The sequence below is a fragment of the Nycticebus coucang genome, chromosome 9 (genome assembly GCF_027406575.1).
Source record: "Nycticebus coucang isolate mNycCou1 chromosome 9, mNycCou1.pri, whole genome shotgun sequence".
Lineage (NCBI taxonomy): Eukaryota > Metazoa > Chordata > Mammalia > Primates > Lorisidae > Nycticebus > Nycticebus coucang.
In genome coordinates this window covers 36,758,655-36,782,112 of record NC_069788.1, presented here as the reverse complement: position 1 = coordinate 36,782,112, position 23,458 = coordinate 36,758,655, and the positions used below count along the sequence as shown (strand labels likewise).

Below are 23,458 nucleotides of genomic sequence, written 5' to 3'. Positions count from 1 at the left end.
GGGTGCTTTGTATTAGCACGTTAAAGCCTGGTTATGTGACCTCCATTCTACTTCCTCTACAATTCACTGATTCTCCTGGGCATAGTGGAGTGGAAGAAATGCTCTGTTTAGAAGAGGTAAGGAGTTCTGCTAGCGTACCAAAGGGGACTGGGAGCTGTTGAGTGACGCATCCTAGGCACGCCTTCCAGCAGCATGTGGTAGCCCCATAACCTGATGGCTTCCTCCCCCTCACATTCTCTGTGGGGAAACAGGCTAGATGTGTAAGACAGGAAGGCCAGTGGGAGTGCTGAATGTTTCTCTCTCTCTTTTTTTAACATCTCTGCTATGTTGTATTAATTCCTTATCCTTGTACTAGAAGCTTGTAGGAGTTCACATTCTTTTAACAGTCTGTCAGGGAAATAACCAGCTTGAAATATGTCATGTCTGGAATAGCCTTAGTCTCTTTCTACAAAGATAAAGTGTTTTTTATATTCATATAATAATAATGTAGACAAGGTATTGAAAACATTTTTAACTGCTCCAATGAATTGCTTGTTTATCATTGTTTTGAAAGCAATTCCTTTTTTTTGCAGTTTTTGGCCGGGGCTGGCTTTGAACCTACCACGTTCGGCATATGGGGCTGGCACCCTACTCCTTTGAGCCACAGGCACCGCCTGCAATTCCATTTTTTTTTTTTTTTTTGAGATAGAGTCTCACCCTCTGTACAGTGCAGTAGCATCATAGCTCACAGCAACCTCAAACTCTTCAGCTCAAGTGATCCTCTTGCCTCAGCCTCCCAAGAGCTGGGATTATGTGCCCCCACCACAACGTCCGGCTATTTTTAGAGACAGGGTCTCACTCTTAATCAGTCTGGTCCCAAACTTATGAGCTCAAGCAATCCACCTGCCTCGGCCTCACAGAGTGCTAGGATTACAGGCATGAGCCACCATGCCTGGCCCTACCTTTTTTTTTTTTTTTTTTCTTTGAGACAGAGTCTCAGTCACTTCTGAGTAGAGAAGTAGAGTGTCATGGTGTCATAGCTCTGGTAGAGTGTTACTGGTGTCATAGCTCATAGCAACCTCAGACATTTGGGCTCAAGAGATCCTCTTGCCTTAGCCTCTGAAAAGTAGCTGGGACTATAGGCACCACCACAATGCCTGGCTAGTTTTTTTTTTTTTTGAGACAGAATCTCACTTTGTTGCCCTCAGTAGAGTGCCATGGCGTCATAGCTCTTAGCAACCTCCAACTCTTGGGCTCAAGCCATTCTCTTGTCTCAGCCTCCTGAATAGCTGGGACTACAGGTACCCGCCACAATGCCCAGCTATTTTTTAGAGACTGGGGTCTCACACTTGCTCAGGCTGGTCTTGAACCTGTGAGCTCAGGTAATCCACCTGCCTTGGCCTCCCAGTGTGCTAGGATTACAGGAGTGAGCCTCCATGCCCGGTTTACTTCTTTTTTAAAAACTCATGCACCTTGAGGGTGGTGCCTGTGGCTCAAAGGGGTAGGGCACCGGCCCCATATGCTGGAGGTGATGGGTTCAAAACCAGCCCTGGCCAAAAAAAAAAAAAATCATGCATTTTACACAATTCCATATGACTTTTAATAATAGCAACAACCACAATAATGGTAACTATTATTGAATATTTACTATATTCCAGGCACTAAAGCAGGAGTTTTATATACCTAATATTTAAATCTCACTAACCTGAAATATAGGTATTGTTATCTCCATTTTACAGATGAGGAAACTGAAGTGAGAAGTTTAAAAAAGTAGGCTAAGGGTGGCACCTGTGGCTCAAGGAGTAGGGTGCCAGTCCCATACGCCAGAAGTGGCGGGTTCAAACCCAGCCCCAGCCAAAAAAAAAAAAAAAGTAGGCTAAAATTACATGGCTAAAAAGTGGCAATGATAAAACTAACTGGAGAGAGAAAACTAATCCATTAGGCTGTCCAGTACTGCCTGTGATCAGTGGCAATGGATTTATGTAGTTTACACTGTTTTTTTTTTGTTTATTTATTTGTTTTGAGACAGTCTTACTATGTCACCTTCGGTAGAATGCTATGGCGTTATAGCTCACAGCAACCTCAAACTCTTGAACTCAAGCGATTCTCTTGCCTCAGTCTCCCAAGTAGCTGGGACTACAGGTGCCCACCACAATGCCTGGCTATTTTTTGCTGCAGTTGTCATTGTTGTTTAGCTGGCCTGGGCTGGGTATTAACCTGCCAGCCTCGGTGTATGTGGTCGTCGCCGTAACCACTGTGCTACCAGCACCCAGCTGAGTTTACACTTTTAATAGATAAAGGGTCATTAGATAAAGATACACTCTATTTTTTTATTCTTGTAGATCTTGTAGGCTTTATCCCAAAAATGTTGATTGTGAGCTCACTATATACAAAGTACTCTGCCAGGACTTCAGAGAGTATATAGATGAAGGTGATGTGACTTGGTGCCCTTGAAGAGCTCCCTATCCAGAAGCAAATATAAGAGAAAAATATTAGGTTGAATTATGAGTGTTGACATGGGAAGATTTCACATGGCTCAACTTGACACATAAGATAAGGCAATATGGGCGGCGCCTGTGGCTCAGTCGGTAAGCCACCAGCCCCATATACCGAGGGTGGCGGGTTCAAACCCGGCCCCGGCTGAACTGCAACCAAAAAATAGCCGGGCGTTGTGGCGGGTGCCTGTAGTCCCAGCTACTCGGGAGGCTGAGGCAAGAGAATCGCTTAAGCCCAGGAGTTGGAGGTTGCTGTGAGCTGTGTGATGCCATGGCACTCTACCAAGGGCCATAAAGTGAGACTCTGTCTCTACAAAAAAAAAAAAAAAAAAGATAAGGCAATATAACATTAGCTGGATGTGTTGAACTCTCATTATGTTTCAGGCACCCTGCTAAACATTTTATATGTACTTGTTCCTTAAAATAACTCTCAGAAGTAGATACTATAATTACCTCTGTTTCATAGATGAGGAAGTTGAGGCTTTGAGGAGTGAAATGACTTTCCCGAAGCCACACATCAGTGACAGCAGTGGAATTTGAGCCGAGGTCAGTCTGAGTACAGAGATAGTATGTTTAAAAGCTGAATATAAATAGCCAGGCGTTGTGGTGGGCGCCTGTGGTCCCAGCTACTTGGGAGGCAGGCGACTCGCTTAAGCCCAGGAGTTGGAGGTTGCTGTGAGCTGTGATGTCACAGCACTCTACCCAGGGCAACAGCTTGAGGCTCTGTCTTAGAAAAAAAAAAAAAAGCTGAATATAGTCTTGGCGCCTGTGCTCAAGTGGCTAAGGTGCCAGTCACATACACCAGAGCTGGCAGGTTCGAATCCAGCCCAGGCCCGACAACAATGACAACTACAACCAAAAAATAGCCGGGCGTTGTGGCAGGTGCCTGTAGTCCCAGCTACTTGGGAGGCTGAGGCAAGAGAATCACTTAAGCCCAGGAGCTGGAGGTTGCTATGAGCTGTGATCCCACAGCACTCTCCCACAGCTTGAGGCTCTGTCTCAAAAAATAAAAATAGAAAATAAAAACTGAATATAAATACCTCTAGAGGTACAAATAAAGCTATATACCTTATTTATACATATCAAGACATTTTTATTTTACAGACACTCTGTAGAACACTTACAAACTATTTTGGAATGTTTTGGTATTTTTGTGCTCTGGACACATCTATCTGATCATGCATATCGCTACGTAATCTCCAGTTTTTGCATTCTCCCCTTCTAGAATGGCCAACCAATGAAGGAGAACATTTAGAGGTAGGAAATAAAACACTCATTCACTTTTAATTGTTATATGGACACTGGGCCTGTTTATTTGAGGGGCCAAACACATGCTAGAAGATTTCAGGTATAATTACGTCCTCCTTGTTTTCTTTGTCCAGTTACCCTTCTTTCTAGGTCACATATAGAGTTGGGAATCATAGGAGTGACCATTTAATTATATATAATTAAATTGCAAACAACGCAAGATTATTTGCATCCAGTAACACCATTTTAAGAATCTTCCTCTGAAAAAATTTCCTAATCTTCCATTCACATGCCAAAATCCTGTCTCTATACATCATAATTTTTAATTTTACATATAAAAGCATATACCTTAGTTAAAATATTTTGTTATATGGGGGGAAAATTAAGCTGTTTTTTGTTTTGGCATATTATTATTATTTTTTTTTTTGTAGAGACAGAGTCTCACTTTATGGCCCTCAGTAGAGTGCCGTGGCCTCACACAGCTCACAGCAACCTCCAACTCTCTGGGCTTAAGCGATTCTCTTGCCTCAGCCTCCCGAGTAGCTGGGACTACAGGCGCCCGCCACAACGCCCAGCTATTTTTTAGTTGCAGTTTGGCCAGGGCCGGGTTTGAACCCGCCACCCTCGGTATATGGGGCCGGCGCCTTACTGACTGAGCCACAGGCACCGCCCTGTTTTGGCATATTATTAAATGATTGGTGTTAGGTGGTGAATCTGAGATTCTTCCCACTATAGTCCTGGTATTTTGCAAACCCTTCCCCCAGATTTAAAATTAGACTGGAAAACTGGCATTCTCAAAAGTAGCTCTTCACTAATTAGAAGGTTGTCCCCTCTGCCTATGCCACACAAGTGGACTCCAATGTTAACTTTCTTTCTTTTTGAGACAGAGTCTCACTTTGTCACCCTTGGTAGAGGACCATGGCATCATAGCTCACAGCAACCTCAAAATCTTGGGCTCAAGTGATTCTCTTGCCTCGGTCTCCCAAGTAGCTGAGACTACACATGCCTGCCACACGCCTGGCTATTTTTTTTTGTTGTTGTTGGCCAGGGCTGGGTTTGAACCCGCCACCTCTGGCATATGGGACCAGCGCCCTACTCCTTGAGCCACAGGTGCCGCCCTGCCTGGCTATTTTTTATTATTTTTTTTATTTTTTAAAGATGGGGTCTCCCTCTTGTTTAGGCTGGTCTTGAACTCATGAGCTCAGGCAATCCACCCACCTTGGACTCCCACAGTGCTAAGATTACAGGCGTGAGCCACCTGCTCAGTGCTCTAATGTTAATTTTGAAACAGCAAGGACTGTGTGTTCCCAAGATCCTTTTCAAGTCTGACTGAGGGCAAGTTTTGGAGTCAACCAGACCTGGGTTCTCCCATCTTCCCTGATGACCCCAGTTCAATTGCTGAAACCATTGGGAGCCTCATCTGTAAAATAAGGATAATTAAAGCTTATCCTAGGGGGTTAAATGAAGGTTCCTGTGATAATACATTTAAATATCTAGTCTGATGCACTTAGTAGGCCCTCAATAAATGTCAGTGCTCTTATAATTGGGCATTCTTTAGAAAAGCTTGCAATGCCCTAGATTCTCATGAGTATATAAATTCAGTTTTGTTCAGTCATCTTTTAAAATTAGATTTCTGAATTGAACCAGTTATTTGGGGTTTTGGCCAACTTGGGAGGGTATCTTTCTGAAATTCATTAATATTTCATTGGAACGGTGGAGCAACAGCTGTAAAACTTGCTTGGGTCCTAATTGCAATGAATAATCCATGGACGCTTTTGAAATGTAATTCTTCGAAATGGGTATTGTAATTAGATCCCAGCCAATCCAAAGGCACTTTAAAAGATGTTTAAAAATTTCTCAAGCCAATTAGAAATACCATCAAGTGTAGAGAAATATGTTAATTTATGCAAAGACTACTGTTCCAGGAAGGCCTTGGCTGCATTTGAGGCTGAGGTCTGAGAAAACACCTTGATGATACTATGTGATACTGAATCACTAAATGTATTTTTAAGGAACATTTAAATACAAGACATACATTATGAATGATAGAATGGAAGCACCAGAACAAGATAGGGTTTGTTTTTAAAAAGATTTTCTGTCAAATATGACAACATTGTATGCCAGGCTTGACACATTTATTTTGTACCATATAGTCTAGTTACAGTGTCCTTACCTGAACAAGAAAGGTATACCACCATTAAGTTTTTTAATGCTAAGGGGGTATCCAAATGAAACAACTGGAAAACACCTTCATGAAATCGTCACCTAGATTTAAAATAATTTTAATCTAGAAATAATTTTATTTAGAACTTACCAAATATTGGGGGACACGGGTTTGACCATTGCTATACACATTACAAAGTCATTTTTAAAAATTTTAGAATATTTCTGAGGCTTACATATGTATTTTTTTAAACTTGAATTACATTCTTGTACATTTTATCATTTACCTATTCTTGATTTTTATTTCAAATAAAAGACAATTAACAACCCCCCTCCCCATGTAGTTTATGGGCATTTGCATTTAATCTAGCCTTACAAAAGCACCCACTCTCATTCCATACCATCATAATTTAGACATTTGGATACTAAATTATGGAGAAGTCTCAACAATTTGAGATTAAATGCAGGTGGTAGTTAATACTTGAATCAAGGAGTGTAAAAGGTTGGGTAGATATTTTTAAATAGGGGTTATGTAATGAAAATTCCATAAATATGGCGATAAAAAGTATCTACAGAAAGAGAAGACGGTAGGAAACGAATGTTTTGAGAGTGATTTACTCAGCTCCTCACCTTCATTTTAGTCCCTGGAGTTTTGTTTTCCTTTATTAATGTTGACATACAGGTTTTCCGGCATTTTAGAATGGAAAAGAGAATGTTGTAAAGGAAAGCTTAGTACATTTAAAAGTTAAAATGAACCAGTTATTTGCAAAATAACTAATTTAAACATGGATTTAATTTTTAAAAAGGATATGCAAAAAAGTATTACTGAGGCTTTCTCTAATTAGAGTTCTAAACAAATGTCGTGGTTTTTACTTTTTGTTTTTTTTTCGGTCTTTTTCTTCCCCACCCGTGTCAAGCTGAAACTGAGGAGAGAGGGAGAGAGAGAGAGAGTGTGTGTGTGTGTGTGTGTGTGTAAGGCGTCTGCGGAGAATTAGCACGCGCCTTGTAGATTTTAATAAAAAACAAACCTGTTTCTTGGATAAACCAATACATTTGTGAAGTTAAAAAGATTCCCAAAGGAAACAGGAATTAACATCCTCGAAGCTTGATTATAAAAAAATTTTTTTTAAATTAAAATCCTAATCTCCACGTTTTTTGCTAGGCGAGAACCGAAGTTTGGAGGTAGACGAGCAGGCGAGCGGTTTGCCCGGGCGCAGAGCATGAAGGCCGGGCGGGCGCGGGCAGCGGGCGCCCGCCGCCCGGCGCGGGGGTGAGCGAGAGAGAGAGCGGAGCGCGTGTGGCCGGCGCCGCTCGGCCGGGAGCTCCCGCGCCCGCGCCCCGCGCCCCGCGCCCGCCGCCGCCGCCGCCGCCGCCGCCGCCCCTGGTGCGATGGCGCAGAAACCCCGTTGACAAGGCACTGCTTTTTCATGACGGTGAGTTTCCCTTTGAGTGTATTATAATTTTGTGATAAAAATTTCAAGGAGAAAAAAAAAAAACACACAACCTCCTTCCTCTGCCTCTTTCCTTCAGGGAGGGGAGAACCGAGGGCGGGGGGGCTGGAGATCTATCTCCAGACAGACAGAAAAGAAAGAGGAGCAAATTAAACACCGAGTTGCCAAAACCAGGATATTAGGTTTCAGCCCAGAGAGCTATTGGCTAAGGCTGTGTTTTTTTTTGGGGGGGGGTGGGTTTGTGGGTGGGTGATGGTGGTGGTGGGTGGATGTTTAATGGACACGGAGAAAAGGGGAATCGAGTGTTTATGCCTTTCCCAGCGCCGCCGGGGCCCCAGGAAGACCAAGTTCAGTGTCTGCGGCGGGGCCGGGCCGGGGGCGCCTCGCGGGGTGGGGGCCTTGGCGCCTTTCTTTCTCTTTTTTTCTTTTCCGCGGATGCAAATTTCTGGAGCGGGGAGAGGGAGAGCCCGGGAAGGGGGGTGGCGTGGCGGTTGGTGGTGGGGAGGGGAGGGGAGGGAAGCCTTTTAATGACTCATTGATTGAGCCGGTTTAAAATTAGTTGTGTGCGCGAGTGTGTGTGTTTTCCGCCCCCCGGAGCCGCCGGGAGCCGGGAAGGAGGGAGCGGGGCTCGGCGAGGGGAGGACGGCGCGGCGGGGCAGCGAGCAGGGGGCAGGGAGGGCCTGGAGTGACGGCGGGCGAGGAAGAAAAATAAGCTTTTCCAATCTCCTCCCCTCAGTTTCCCCCCCTCGTTTCTTTGCTCTCTCGCAAGCTCTAGGGTGTGAATCGCATTTTCTTTCTTCTCGGCAAAATGGACCCCCGAGTCGGGGGAGGAGGGAGGAGACGGGCTGGGGAGGTGGCGGCGGGGACAGGGCTTATTTTTCATTCCGGCTTCCTCTTTCGCGCCGCATCTTCGGGCGGTCGCGGGGAGGAGAGCTCGGGGCCGTCTCCGGCTCCGGCCCCGCCGCGCACCTGCCGGGGACACTGCCTCTTCCCGGCCGCCTCGCTGCCTTCCCGACGCACCGCCGACGATCCGCGGCCGCGCCGGCCGAGCCCCAGCGCTCCGCGGTTTCCCGCGGTCCAGCCAGGCGCCTCCCGAAGCCCGCGCTGTCCGCCGGGCCGGCCGAAAGAGACCCATGCGGCAGCGGCGCTTTTTGGGCCGAGAATGCGCGGGCCTGACGCCGTCCTCGCCCCCCACCCCGCAGTCGCCCCGAATGTGGAATGGGGGGGTGGCGGTTGGAAGGCACTAAGATGGCGCTGGGCCTGGCCCGTCGCCAGGGCTGGTGGCGCAGTTGCTCGGCGGTCGCCATCTTCCCTCGCGGGGCGGGCGGTGTCCACAGCGGACGCCTGGAGAGCCCCGGCGCCGCGAGGCCTCGGGCGAGGGGGAGCTGCGCCCCGGGTGCCCAACTCTGGAGATGGGGCTGGGGCCGCCAAACCTGGACCTTCCCCTGTCCCCAAAACCCTAAAAACGAGGCCGCCGGCTCGGAGCTGGAAGGGCCCCGGGGAGGGCGTCTGGCTCCTTTCCACGTTTTTCTGGGGGAAGAAGTGGGCCGAGGGTTCTGTCGCGGCTTATGGGTTCTGTCCCTGACCCCGCGTCCCCCCGGGAAAAATTGGCGGAGAAGAGCTCCTGACATAGCGTCTCCTGCGACCTGCGAGTGAAGGGCTTTGTCTTCTCTGGTCGGCTAGGGTAGGGCGGTGAGGCTTTTCCTTCATCCTCTCCCAGTTATTGAGAGTCAAAAAGGTTACAAAATTGTAAAAAAAAGTCGAAGATAGTGTCTGCCTTCCGGTAACACGTTCCCATGTAGGTACTCTAATTTTTTTAGTTGTTTGTATTGTGAAAAACCCTAGAGAAGCATTTATCTAGTCTTCAGGTTGTAGGAAGGTGGTGGGTTCCAGTGATTTGAAACTTCTTGTTGGCTTTCATGATCAAATGACAGTAAGTTAAAAGATTTTTAGAACTCTGATCTGAAAAGTTAAACACGCTGTGAAAGGCGACTTTTCCCTTTCTAAAAAGCAAAACTGCGTTGAAAAGCATCCATATAATCATTTGCACGTATCTGCCTGGTAGTAGCTCTCTGTAGAGATGGGGGTAGATGTAGATGGGGGTAGTAGCTCTCTGTAGAGATGGTAGAGATGGGGAAGGGTTAATTTTAAGTAGTTACTAGAAAGAGAAGGGGAGCTCTGATCTCTCTAGGCATCCTCCACAGAGATGGAAAGTAGTTAATTTTTTAGTGGATAAGCCTAATATTAATATAGTGGAGCCAGTAGGTATGTCTTTGTGTTTATTAAACATGTATATAGTGGATATTTTAGACCCTTTAAGACTTTTTTTTTTTTTTTTTTGGCTGGGGCTGAGTTTGAACCCACCACCTCCGGCATATGGGAGGCATATGGGACCGGCACCCTACTCCTTGAGCCACAGGAGGTGCCCCCCTTTAAGACTTTACTATCTGTTGAACACCAGCTGTATGCTGGGAACTGTGTGCTTGGTGCTTAAATTATTTCTCACATCAGCCCTCCAGTATTGATTATATTATCATTTTTTTAACCAGGGAAGGAACTAATGTTTGTGAAGATGTAATAATTGTTCAAGGTCTTAACAGTTTTTTTTTTTTAGAGACAGAGTCTCTCTTTGTCACCCTTGGTAAAGTGCTGTGGCATCACAACTCACAGCAACCTCCAGCTCTTCTGCTTAGGTGATTCTCTTGCCTCAGCCTCCTGAGTAGCCGGGACTACAGGCACCCACCACAATGCAGGGCTATTTTTTTGTTGCAGTTTGGCCGGTGCGGGTTTGAACCCGCCACCCTTGGTATATGGGGCCGTTGCCCTACTCACTGAGCCACAGGCACTGGCCCGGTCTTAGTTTTAAGTGGTACAAATTGGCATTGGATTCCAAAAGCAGTTCTGGGCTCTCTACCTGTAGTTCCAAATCTTAGCACCAGAATCAGCTGGGGAGCTGTTTTTAAATATAGATTTGTAACAGTCACCTCTTCCTCCATTATTTGCTTGGGATCGTTTAGTAATGTGTTAGGCAATCTGATTTTTTTTTTTTTTTTGAGACCGAATCTCACTCTGTTGCCCAGGCTACAGTGCCATGGCATCAGCCTAGCTCACAGCAACCTCAAACTCCTGGGTCTAAGCGATTTTCCGGCCTCAGCTTCCCCTAAGTAGCTGGAACTACAATGAGTGTGGCACCACTCCCACTTCTGTTTTTCATAGAGATGGTGTCTCACTCTTGCTCAGGCTGGTCTGGAAGTCCTGAGCGTCAGCAATCTACTCACCTTGGCCTCCCAGAGCATTGAGATTTCTAAGTATGAGCCTCCACACCTAGCTGCTGCTGGGTTTTTAAAAAATTTGAAGTCCATACCACTTGAATTTGAATTTCAGCAGTTCTGTTGCTTATCTCTCTCTCACTTTTTTTTTTTTTTTAATTTCTAGAGACAGGATCTTGCCCTGTAATCCAGGCTAGAGTGCAAAGGCATGATCATAGCTCAATGCAACCTTAAACTCCTGGCAATCCTGCCTCAGCCTTCCTAGTAGCTGGGACTACAGGTACCCACCACGACACCTGGCTTATCTGTCTATTTTTCTTGGAGATGAGGTCTCCACGAAATTTCTTTTTTTTTTTTTTGTAGAGACAGAGTTTCACTGTACCGCCCTCCGGTAGAGTGCCGTGGCGTCACACAGCTCACAGCAACCTCTAACTCTTGGGCTTACGCAATTCTCTTGCCTCAGCCTCCTGAGCAGCTGGGACTATAGGCGCGTGCCACAACGCCCGGCTATTTTTCTGTTGCAGTTTGGCCGGGGCTGGGTCCGAACCCGCCACCCTCTGCATATGGGGCCGGCGCCCTACTCATGAGCAACAGGCGCCGCCCTCCACGAAACTTTTTAAGGAGCAGCTGTCCAAGCTGGTCTTGAACTCCTTACCTCAAGGGATCCTCCTGCCAAGGCCTCTCAGAGTGCTAGGATTATAGGCATGAGCCACTGTGCTGGGCCCAGCGCATTATCATGTTTGATAGTTACTAGGCAGAGTGGTTAAAAAGTTAGGTTTTTGGCAGTGTGGATGGCTCATGCCTGTAATCCCAGCGTTTTGGGAGGCCAAGGGCAAGGAGGATCGCTTGAGTCCGAGATTTTGAGGCTGCAATGAGCTATTGTGCCGCTGCATTTTAGCCTGGGTGACAGGGAGACCCTGTCTTCAAAAGAAAAATAGTAAGAGTTTTGTTTGAGACAGAGTCTCTGTTGCCCTGGATAGATCGCTGCCCTAGGGGGAGTGCCCTGACATCATAGCTCACAGCCACCTCCAACTCCTGGGTTGGAGGGATCCTCTTGCTTTATCGTCCCAAGTAGCTGGGACTACAGGCACCTGCCACAACACCTGGCCAGTTTTTTCTATTTTGAGTAGAGATGGGGTCTCCCTTTTGCTCAGGCTTAAGCTGTCCACCTTTCTTGGCTTTCCAGAGTGCTAGAATTATAGGCATGAGCCACTGTGTCCAGCCAAAAAAAAACACAGGATTTTGTTTGTATATGTCAGAATGATACCATCTTTGCATATGTCCACACTTCTCTTTCCTTACACATTTGGCAAATTTTTTAAGGAGCAGCTGTCCAACACCTGTGTGCAGTCTAGCTACCTAGGTAGATAAAGTACATTCTAGTTTTTGAATGTCTCTTGTGGTTTTTCTCCCCTTCTCGTGGTAAGTGCTAAAGTAATTACAATTTGAGTAAAATCCAATAAAGCTTGAAATGAGGAGAAATCTAAATACACATAAACCTGCTTAAAGGAAAAGAATATCTTCTTTATTTAAAAGTAACTGGCCTCTTTGCCTACTTGCCCTGGCAGTGGAGGCCTATTCCCTGTGTTTGTTCTGTAAGCCTACCTTTGTCTTCCTCAATAAACTTTGTTCCATGCTTGCCTTTAAATAAATAAATAAAGTCACCTTTAGTGGAATTCAAGACAGAGAATGGAATTTACAGTATAGTGGGGAACATAGGAAATAAGTAAACACAAATAACCAAGTGAATGACAGATTAAGAAAATTTATGAGTAGGGTGGCGCCTGTGGCTCAGTCGGTAAGGCGCCGGCCCCATATACCGAGGGTGGCGGGTTCAAACCCGGCCCCGGCTGAACTGCAACAAAAAAATAGCCGGGCGTTGTGGCGGGTGCCTGTAGTCCCAGCTACTCGGGAGGCTGAGGCAAGAGAATCGCTTAAGCCCAGGAGTTGGAGATTGCTGTGAGCTGTGTGATGCCATGGCACTCTACCGAGGGCCATAAAGTGAGACTCTGTCTCTACAAAAAAAAAGAAAATTTATGAGTGGCTAGCAGATCTAAAAGGGGTATGTTGGGAATGACCCACCTTAGCAAATAAGGGTCAAGGAGAGGCTGTAAAGAGGTGGCATTTGAGCTGAACTTGAAACATGAGCTTGTGTTAGCCGTGTGAAAAGCTGGGGAGACATTCCAGGCCTGGGAACAAGTGCTGGGTGTTAGAATGGAGAGAAGTCTCCTATGAGCCTTAAACTCCTGGCAATCCTGCGCTAGGAGAGAATGGAATGAAATGTAATTAGAGCGATCCTTTAGGGTCTCTTGTATTAGATCTTAAGGGGATATTTGTATTTTATTCTAATGGCAATGAGAAGGGTTTTAATTAGGGCACTGGCTACATGGAGAAGAAGCAGAGGGAAGTTAGGCCATTGCAGTGTACTCACCCCAAGACTGTCTTAGGCAGGTAGAGTGGCAATGAGATGGAGAAGAGCAGATGGCAGGTTTCAGAGACGCTTTGGAGATTGGACAAGAAGGATTTGCTTAATGGGTTTGCTGTAGAGGTAGATGGAGGAATCAAGGGTGCCTTCAGATTTTGGGCCCAAGTCTTGGGTGGTCTTTGTTGCTGATTAGAGAAGTCTGGAAAAGAAACAGGTGGGGAAGGGGTGGATTAAATAAGAGGTCCTGTGGAACCTGTTATGTTTTTTCAAATACCTGTTAGACATCTAAGTAGAGAGCCAAGTAGGCAGTAATATTCCAGTTGGGCCGAGAGAGGAGTGGGCTAGACTGAACATAGATTTGGTAGTTACTAGCATACAGAGGGTAAGCTATGGAACTCACTGAGATCATTTGTGATCCTAGAAGCTTTAAGATCCTACCCTAAAGTACTTCCAATGGCTAACGCTTGGGCAGAGGAGACTGAAAAGGGTTAGCCAGTAAAGTCTGAGAGTGTATATTTTATCCTATTGGAGAAAAAGGAAATGGCTACCTCTGCCAAATGCTACTGAGAAGTTAACTAGAATAGAAACATGTCCGTTTGGATTTAGCAACATGGGGGTGACTGTTTCCACAAGTAGTTTCAATGGCTTATGAGGATGGAGAGATTGGAAAATGTAGAAGAGACAGTGAGAAGTGAACTGAAGTAGGTAGCTTGTTAGGGAACTTTTGCTGTAAGACGAGGATAGAAATAGCCTCGCAGTGACTAGAGAGAGAGATGGAGTCAAAGTAGAGGGCTTTTTTTTTTAAACAATGGGAGATTAATTAGCATTTTCAAGTAGGCTAATGGGCATATCTAATAGCGAGGGAGTGACTCATCCAGAAGAGAGAAGGTCAGAAGGAATTGTAGTTACGGTAGAGTTTTTGCCTTTGGGAGAAGCAGAAAGACTTGCAGTGTAGCAGAGAAGACAGACTATGGGCCTGAATGCAAGGAGCTTTACAAATTGCAGGTAGAGGGCGGCGCCTGTGGCTCAGTGAGTAGGGCTCCGGCTCCATATACCGAGGGTGTTGGGTTCAAACCCAGCCCTGGCCAAACTGCAACATAAAATAGCCAGGCGTTGTGGCGGGCGCCTGTAGTCCCAGCTACTTGGGAGGCTGAGGCAAGAGAATCACCTAAGCCCAGAAGCTGGAGGTTGCTGTGAGCTGTGTGATGCCATAGCTCTTTCCTGAGGGCAATAAAGTGAGACTCTGTCTCAAAAAAAAAAAACAGGACAATTAATGACAATTAAGGTTATGGGGGGGGAAGCAGAAAGAGGGATGGAGGGAGTGGGGTGGGGCTTTGGTGTGTGTCACCCTTTGTGGGGGCAAGACATGATTGCAAGAGGGACTTTGCCTAACAATCGCAATCAGTATAACTGGCTTATTGTACCCTCAATGAATCCCCAACAATAAAAAAAAAAAAAAAGAGAAAAAAACAAAAAAAAACAACCAAAAACAAATTGCAGGTAGAACACATGGTATCCAGGCATCCTCAAACTTTTTAAATAGGGGGCCAATTCACTGTCCCTCAGACCATTGGAGGGCCGGACTATAGTTCAAAAAAAAAAAACTATGAACAAATTCCTATGCACACTGCACATGTCTTATTTTGAAGTAAAAAAACAAAACAGGAACAAATACAATCACACCACTTCATGTGCCCCGGGGGCCATAGTTTGAGGACCCCTGGATAGGCCTTCCATTCGGATAGCTTCTGTTTTCTCAGCAAAGTCTGAGGCAAGGCCAGCAGCTTTACATAAAAGTGGTGAATGGTTTCAGGAGAGATGAACACTTAACCTTGGGCAGCAGGACAAGGCCTCCAGGTAGGATTGCTGGGGATTGTTGGATGCCTGGCTGGGGCTGTGAATTTCTATGAAACTAATCACCTGATCTAGTTGTGTTGTTTTTCTGCCAGAAACATTCAACTGTTAGGAGAGCAGCAAAGAGCAGGCAAGTGATCAGTTCAACCAAGGTTGGAGTTTTACATCACAGGTGTGACAGAGGAGGAGGGAGCTCTGGAATTCAAGGAGAGTGTAAGGGGTAATTTCAGTGATGCACCCTTGGAATGTTAGCTGAGTAGGAGAGCAAGAGAAGAATATGTGGGTGGAGCCATGAATTTAACCATGGAAATCATCCATTTAAAAGGAGTTAATGGGTACAGGGTTTCAATTTGGGAAGATTGAAAAAATTCTAGAGCTAGAAGTGACAGCTGCACAGAAATACGAATGCACTTAATGCCCTGAATTGTACACTTAGTGGTTAAAACGTGTATTTACCATAGTAAAAATGAATTAACTTTGTAAACACTTGGGGCAGATATAGATGTTATTTGCATACCCCCTTGGACTATTTGCACAGTACTGTGTTTTCTATGGAAGAAATCTGCTTTAGAAGTCAAATCTCGGGCGGCGCCTATGGCTCAGTTGGTAAGGCACTGGCCCCGTATACCGAGGGTGGCGGGTTCAAACCCAGCCCCGGCTGAATTGCAACCAAAAAAAAAAAAAAATAGCTAGGCGTTGTGGCAGGTGCCTGTAGTCCCAGCTACTCGGGAGGCTGAGGCAAGAGAATCGCTTAAGGGCGGCGCCTGTGGCTCAAGGAGTAGGGCGCCGGTCCCATATGTCAGAGGTGGCGGGTTCAAACCCAGCCCTGGCCAAAAAAAAAAAAAAAAAGAGAATCGCTTAAGCCCAGGAGTTGGAGGTTGCTGTGAGCTGTATGATGCCATGGCACTCTCCCAAGGGCCATGAAGTGAAACTCTTGTCTCTATAAAAAAAAAATATAATAATAATAATAAAAGAGGTCAAATCTCAAATTATTGAAACTAAAGAGAAAATATCCTTGCTTATCAGACCGAATTTGAGTGTATACAGTAGTCACCAGTAGACAGAGTTTCTGGAATGGGACCTATGAATCTTGCATGATTTGTTTCTATGTTTACTGTTAGAGTCAACATTTAAAACAAGCTGGGTACTCAGCAAACATATCTGAGAGAATCTAGGTAGCTAGAGTCGGATGATGGGAATCAAAAGGGAAAACAGTTATTTTATTTTATTATTATTATTTTTTTTTTTGTAGAGACAGAGTCTCACTTTATGGCCCTCAGTAGAGTGCCGTGGCCTCACACAGCTCACAGCAACCTCCAACTCCTGGGCTTAAGCGATTCTCTTGCCTCAGCCTCCCAAGTAGCTGGGACTACAGGCGCCCGCCACAACGCCTGGCTATTTTTTGGTTGCAGTTTGGCCGGGGCTGGGTTTGAACCCACCACCCTCGGTATATGGGGCCGGCGCCCTACCGACTGAGCCACAGGCACCGCCCGGGAAAACAGTTTTTTGAGATAGGTAGAGATCAGCCTTATACTATTAGAGGGATCTGTGAGAATAAGAATCACGAATATTGGGCCACGCCTGTGGCTCAGTGAGTAGGGCGCCGGCCCCATATGCCGTTCAAACCCAGTCCCGGCCAAACGGCAACAACAAAAAAAATAGCCGGGCGTTGTGGCAGGCGCCTGTAGTCCCAGCTACTCTGGAGGCTGAGGCAAGAGAATCGCGTACACCCAAGAGTTAGAGGTTGCTGTGAGCCATGTGACGCCACAAAAAAAAAAAAAAAGAATCACGAATATTTCTGAACAAAGAGGATCCTGCCACCTGTCACTATCAGCCAATATGCAGAGACAGGGTTTAGGTCAAACAAGCTTTATTATCGGAAGGCCAGTGATTCTGGAGAACAGCTACAGTAGTCTTCTCAATTCTGTTCTGCCTAATTACAATTCTAATAGTTTTTTTTTGTTTGTTTGTTTTTTTTGTAGAGACAGAGTCTCACTGTACCGCCCTCGGGTAGAGTGCCGTGGCGTCACACGGCTCACAGCAACCTCTAACTCTTGGGCTTACGCGATTCTCTTGCCTCAGCCTCCCGAGCAGCTGGGACTACAGGCGTGTACCACAACGACCGGCTATTTTTTTGTTGCAGTTTGGCCGGGGCTGGGTTTGAACCCGCCACCCTCGGCATATGGGGCCGGCGCCCTACTCACTGAGCCACAGGTGCCGCCCACAATTCTAATAGTTTTTATAATGGGAATACAGGGAATCAAGCCTAGAAAATTTTAACTTTATCTGATAAGAGGTAACATCAAAGTGATCTTCACTCTGACAGTGCAAAATGTTTAAGCCACAGAAAGGTAATTGTCACTTAACAAAACATCTAAAAATCATTAAAACATTATATCATCAAAGTAAATAACTTTTATTCTGCCAATTCACACCTGCTGTCTGTGTGACTACTTTCTCAAGTGTCCTCACAATCATGGAGAAACCTTAACTACATAACCCGGGAAGGTGTGTAGGGAGAACTGAGCAGACTAGGTCAGCTGCATTGCTTCAGCTTAGCTTCTCAGATTCCAGGGGAGAGAGGGAGAAAAAGAAACAATTGTTGAGAAAATTATGTTTTAAAGATTTAGATAATGCCATCTGGGTACAGTGGCTCATATCTGTAATCTTAGCACTTTGGGAGGCCAAGGCGAGTGGATTGCTCAGGAGTTCAAGACCAGCCTGAGCAAAGTTGAGACCCTTTAGTCTCTACTAAAAATAGAAACTAGTCCAGCATTCTGGTGGGAGCCTGTAGTCCCAGCTACTGGGGAGGCTAAGGCAAGAGGATCACTGGAACCCAGAAGTCTGAGGTTGCTTTGCCCTAAGACAGCCCCATGGCACTCTACCCAGGATGACAGAGTGAGACTTGGTCTCCAAAAATAAATAAATAAAAGGCCTTGCATGGTGGCTCATGTCTGTAATCCTAGCACTCTGGAGGGTCAAGGCAAGTGGATTGCCTGACCTCAGGAATTTAAGACCAGCCTGAACAAGAGCAAAACCCTGACTCTTAAAAAAAAAAAAAAAAAAGCCAGGTGTTGTGGCCAGCACCTGTAGTCCAGTTACTTTGGAGGCTGAGGCAGGAGGGTCACTTGAGCCCAAAAGTTTGGGGTCACTGTGAGCTATGAAGGCATGGCACTCTAGCGAAAGTGAGAAAGTGAGACTGTGTCTTAAATAAATAAATGGGTAAGTAAATAAATAAGATTCAGATAACGCCAAGGGAAAGTATGTAGAACTCCCTTAATTTCTTTTCCCCTTTCTTTCCTCTTTGAATCTGCTGTCATTCACTTTTTCATGAGGTTCCTCTGCTGCCCAAATTTGCTGCAGAATAATTAACAGTAAAGTCAAATTGGAGTAGAGGAGAATAAGGTAAATGATGGGATTCAAAATAAATGTCCGCAGTCTTCTCTGAGAGGATAGACAGCAAGATCATTTGTCAGGGAGGAGGCAAAAAGTTTTGAGTTTAAGGAAAGAGGTGCAAATCTGTGGAATGCCTCTGATGTGTAGGGAAAAGGGTAAAAACTACATGTGTGGAGGGCAGTGAGGCAACACCACGTAAGCAGCATACCCGAGGCATCTGCAGGCTCGCTTCCCTCAGTGAACGATCTGAGCACAAATGGAAATAGTGAGGGAGGGAGCTAGTAGAAAGGTGGGTGTTGGGAGAGTTAAATTGGTGTGGAGGAGTGAGAGCTGACAGAAAGGAGAAGACGGTGTGGACTTTAAAGGAAAGCTCTCCAGCGAAACGTCTGTGGTATTTGGCCAAAAGGTGAAGAAGCTCCAGAACTCAGTGCCTTGTGCTAGGGAGGGCTTTCCCCTTTGTAGTTCATTTGAAGTGAGCTCTGGGGCCTATAAAGGTGTAAGAAGGAGGTCCTGGGGAGGAGCAGTGGGGGGGGAGCTTTGTCTGTTTTTTTCTTTTTTCTTTTTTTCCCCCTTCCCTACCACCTATGGGCTTCTGATTCAGGAAAAGATCCTGAGACCGACAGCACTGGACTCTAGATCTTCTTACACCCAGGTTCCCCTTAATCCTAACAACTTAAATTTATAAAGTTGTGATTGGTTAATTATAAATCTCTTTTTAATAAAGTTGTGAAATTGAACATTTTCTGTTTTTGTGGCTTCTTTGGCTCTGTCTTGCAAACACATTATCTGAAATTAAAGCCAGGAATGTGAGAATATGAGGGAATTAACGTACAAAAGATATTAGCTCAACCAAAATCCAAGATACTTCCTTACAATATCAGAAATTAAATTTTGTGTCCTGGCCTATGAATGAGGCCTGGGCCCGCCCAACAACTATGACAACTAGAACCAAAAAATAGCCAGACGTTGTGGCGGGCGCCTGTAGTCCCAGCTACTAGGAAGGCTTAAACCCAAGAGTTGGAGGTTGTTGTGAGCTGTGACACCATGGCACTCTACCGAGGGCAACATAGTGAGACTCAGTCTCAAAAAAAAAAGCTGGATGTGGTGGCACATGCCCTGCTATACTCCTAGCTCCTCAGGAGTCTGAGACAAGAGGATCACTTGAGCCCAGGAGTTTGAGTTTGCAGTGAGCTATGATGAGGCCACTGCATTCCAGCCTGGGTGGCAGAGTCAGACCTTGTCTCTAAATAAATAAATAATGCATATTATGGTAAATACTTAAGGCTGTAACATAGTTGTTTATTATCATTATCAAGTATTGTGTATTGTACATAATTATATGTGCTATACTTTTTTTTTTTTGTAGAGACAGAGTCTCACTGTACCGCCCTCAGTAGAGTGCCGTGGCATTACATGGCTCACAGCAACCTCTAACTCTTGGGCTTACGCAATTCTTTGGCCTCAGCCTCCTGAGTAGCTGGGCCTACAGGCGCCTGCCACAACGCCCGGCTATTTTTTTGTTGCAGTTTGGCCGGGGCTGGGTTTGAACCCGCCACCCTTGGCATATGGCCAGCACCCTACTCACTGAGCCACAGGCGCCGCCCATATGTGCTGTACTTTTATACAGCTGGCAGTGCCCTAGCTTTGTTTATACCAGCATCATAACAAACACAAGTAATGCACACTAGGATGTTAAGAATTTTTCAGCTCCATTATTTTATTTGACCACTATTGTATATTGATTTAGTGTGACAATATTATGCAGCATGTGACAATATTATTAAATTCTTACAACCACCCTATAGGGTAGGTTTTATTTCCACTTTGTAGATTATGAAATAGGTTTAGAAGGTTTGTAATTTGCCTAAAGTTACATTACTAAGGGACAGAGCTGGGATTTGATTATAAAATACAGATCTGTGCATCATAACATTTTGCTATTATACTTAAACTCGTGTAAATTTAATCTGTATCTTAAGGCCTTATATCGAGAGGCAAAAAAATTAAAATCAGTTTAATTTGTGAATGAATTACCTACTAGCTAAACATTTTTTGAGACAGTCTCACTGTCACCCTTGGTAGAGTGCCGTGGCGTTACACTCAAAGCATCCTCAAACTCTTGGGCTTAAGCGATTCTCTTGCCTCAGCCTCCCAAGTAGCTGGGACTACAAGTGCCCACCTCAGCTACTTGGGAGGCTGAGGCAAGAGAATCGCTTAAGCCCAAGAATTTGAGGTTGCTGTGAGCTGTGACAACACAGCACTCTACCGAAGGTAGCATAGTGAGACTCTGCCTAAATAAATAAATAATTAGGGCTGGGTGAGGTGGCTCATGCATGTAATCCTCGCACTCTGGGAGGCCAAGGAGGATCACTTGACCTCAGGAGTTTGAGATCAACCTGAACAAGAGGGAGACCCTGTCTCTACTAAAAACAGAAAAATTAGCCTGATGTTGTGGAGGCCAAGTGCCTATCATTCCAGCTACTCAGGAGGCTGAGTCAGGAGGACCCTGCGAGTTCAGGAGTTTAAGGTTGCTGTGAGCTATGGTGATGCCACTGCACTCTAGCAGGGTGACAGAGTGAGACTCTGTCTCAAAAATTTTTTTTCTCTTTAAGTCAAATTGGTTATTTTATCCTTTTATTGATAGCTCCACTTTTATTTGCATAGTATGGTGACCCAAATATGGAGGCCGTTTTAGCTATCCTGTGTATTTTAGCATGTTTGCTGCCAATCAGAGATTGAGTCACATCTTTCACTTAAAAAAAATTCTAACTGGATGAGTGGTGCCTGTGGCTCAGTGAGTAGGGCGCCGCCCCCATATGCCGAGGGTGGCCGGTTCAGACCCAGCCCCGGCCAAACTGCAACAGAAAAATAGCCGGGCGTTGTGGCGCGTGCCTGTAGTCCCAGCTGCTTGGAAGGCTGAGGCAAGAGAATCGCATAAGCCCAAGAGTTAGAGGTTGCTGTGAGCTGTGTGACGCCATGGCACTCTACCTGAGGGCGGTACAGTGAGACTCTGTCTCTACAAAAAAAAAAAAAAAAAATTCTAACTGGAAAAGAGAGGACACTTGGGGCCTAAATTAAACATTTTATGGTATAAATCAAGTTGTTCCCTTGCTGGAAGTATTGTCACTGTAAGCCCAGTACTTAACGGTGCGCATGTGAGGGGGAAATTCTGTTTGAAGTATATAAGGGGCAATTCTCTTTAAAAAAACATTTTTATTTTTTTTCCTTTTATTAAGTCATATACACATAGATCATGAATACATTTATGCTTTCCTGGGGTACAATGTGTTGATTTTTTAAATACAATTTGGAATGGTTACATACAACTAATCAATATAGTCTTCACCTCATTTACTTAATTATTGTGTTAAGACGTTTATGTTCTATACTTGGTAGATTTGACTTGTACCCTTACAATATGCTCCATAGGTGTCGTCCCAAAGAAACTTTTTTTTTTTTTTTTAAGAAACATTTTTTTAAGGCCATAAATAGGGTGAATGTTAGAGATATTTACTAAGTTATGGCCAATGAAATAATACATCCAAAGGAATTTTTTTCCTTTTTTACTCTATAAGAAAGATTAGTCCTGATAGGCAACAGTAGGAAAAAATCATGAAACATTCTTTATGTGACCTCTCGTGTTCACTGGTGCTGACCCACAGCTCTTGAGGACCATATTTGTTGCTCTTTAAACGGTTTGAGGTACTGCAAGAACTGTTGAGTTTTCCTCCTCATCTACTGAGATCCAGCCCTCCCCACTACTTACTAGTAGTAGGCCTAGTTAGGAAAGATGAAGAATTTCAAAATCTGGTGGTAAGTCAATTATGGCAGGCTTGGTGCAGTTCATACCTGTAATCTTAGCACTCTGGGGGGCCGAGGCAGGTGGATTGCTTGAGCTTAGGAGTTCAATACCAGCCTGAGCAAGAGCGAGACCCCATCTCTAAAAATAGCTGGGCGTTGTGGCAGTTGCCTGTAGTCCCAGATACTTGGAAGGCTGAGGCAAGAGGATCTCGTTAGCTCAATAGTTTGAGGTTGCTGTGAGCTATGACGCCCCGGTACTCTACCCAGGGCATCAAAGTGAGTCTCTGTCTCAACAACAAGCAAAAAAAGGAAAATTACTCCCCTTAACTATTTACTATGAAAGAAAAAGTCACTGTACTAATGCTTCATCAAATATTAAATGCTAATTTTTTGAAAGAAAAAATGCTGATTTTTTACAAAACCCTGGGAAGGCATAGGAACACATAATCTAGGGAGGTGGATAATATGTACATAAGGAAAAATACACAACAGTATGGGTAAGTGCCAATGAGTAGTACAAATGAGAGCAAAGAAGAGAGAACCTTTGAGGTGGTGTGAGAAGATTTGCTCATTCATTCATTTAGCAAATGTTATCGAGGGCCAGGTATGGTGGCTTACATCTGTAATCCTAGTGCTTTGGGAAGCTGAGGAGGCAGGAGAATCTCTTCAAGCCAACAGCTCGAGACCAGCCTGAGCAATAGCAAGACCTTGTCTCTATAAAAACTTTAAAAATTAATTAAGTTATTAATAGTCCCAGCTACTTGGGAGGTCAAGGCTGAAGGATGTTTTAAGTCCCGGAATTTGAGGCTGCAGTGAGCTATGATTGTACTCCAGCATGGGTGACAAAGGAAGTATCTGTCTCAAAAAAGACAAAAAGATATCAAAATCTGAAGATGTTCAAATCTCTTATATGAAATAGGATAGTATTTGCTTATAATCTGTGCACATCTTCCTGTATACTTTATTTTTGTTTTGTTTTTTTAGAGATAGAGTCTCACTTTGTCGCCCTCAGTAGAGTGCTATGGCATCACAGTTCACAGCAACCTCCAGCTCTTGGGCTTAGGTGATTCTCTCACCTCAGCCTCCTGAGTAGCTGGTACTACAGGTGCCTGCCACAACGCCTGGCTATTTTTCTGTTGTTGCAATTTGGCCAATTTGGCCGGGGCCAGGTTTGAACCCGCCACCCTCGGTGTATGGAGCTGGCACCCTACTCACTGAGCCACAGGCACCACCCTTCCTGTATACTTTAAAACATGTCTAGTTGGAAACAGCCTAAATGCCCACCAACCCAGGAATTGATTAACAAGCTGTGGTATATGTATACCATAGAATACTATTCAGCCATTAAAAAAAAAATGGAGACTTTACATCCTTCGT

At 45.0% G+C, this 23,458-nt stretch overlaps 2 protein-coding genes across 3 annotated transcripts in view; both read left to right on the top strand.

Annotated features, from left to right (window-relative positions):
* Positions 1-6,923: 6,923 nt before the first annotated feature.
* The window catches only part of BICRAL (BICRA like chromatin remodeling complex associated protein), a 96,765-nt gene continuing 80,230 nt past the window's right edge, over positions 6,924-23,458 (top strand). For both annotated transcript variants that reach the window (XM_053600932.1, XM_053600933.1), the window contains exon 1: positions 6,924-7,318. The gene's annotated coding sequence lies outside the window, so the exon portion shown is untranslated. The remainder of the gene's footprint in view (positions 7,319-23,458) is intronic.
* On the top strand, positions 7,578-12,543 carry LOC128593157 (translation initiation factor IF-2-like). The gene has a single exon (XM_053600937.1). The coding sequence runs from the start codon at positions 8,145-8,147 to the stop codon at positions 8,919-8,921; it is 777 nt and encodes a 258-aa protein (XP_053456912.1). The 5' UTR covers positions 7,578-8,144; the 3' UTR covers positions 8,922-12,543.

Excerpts from the sequence above, each read along its gene's own strand:
- LOC128593157 (XM_053600937.1), top strand. The coding sequence starts at position 8,145 with ATGGACCCCCGAGTCGGGGGAGGAGGGAGGAGACGGGCTGGGGAGGTG.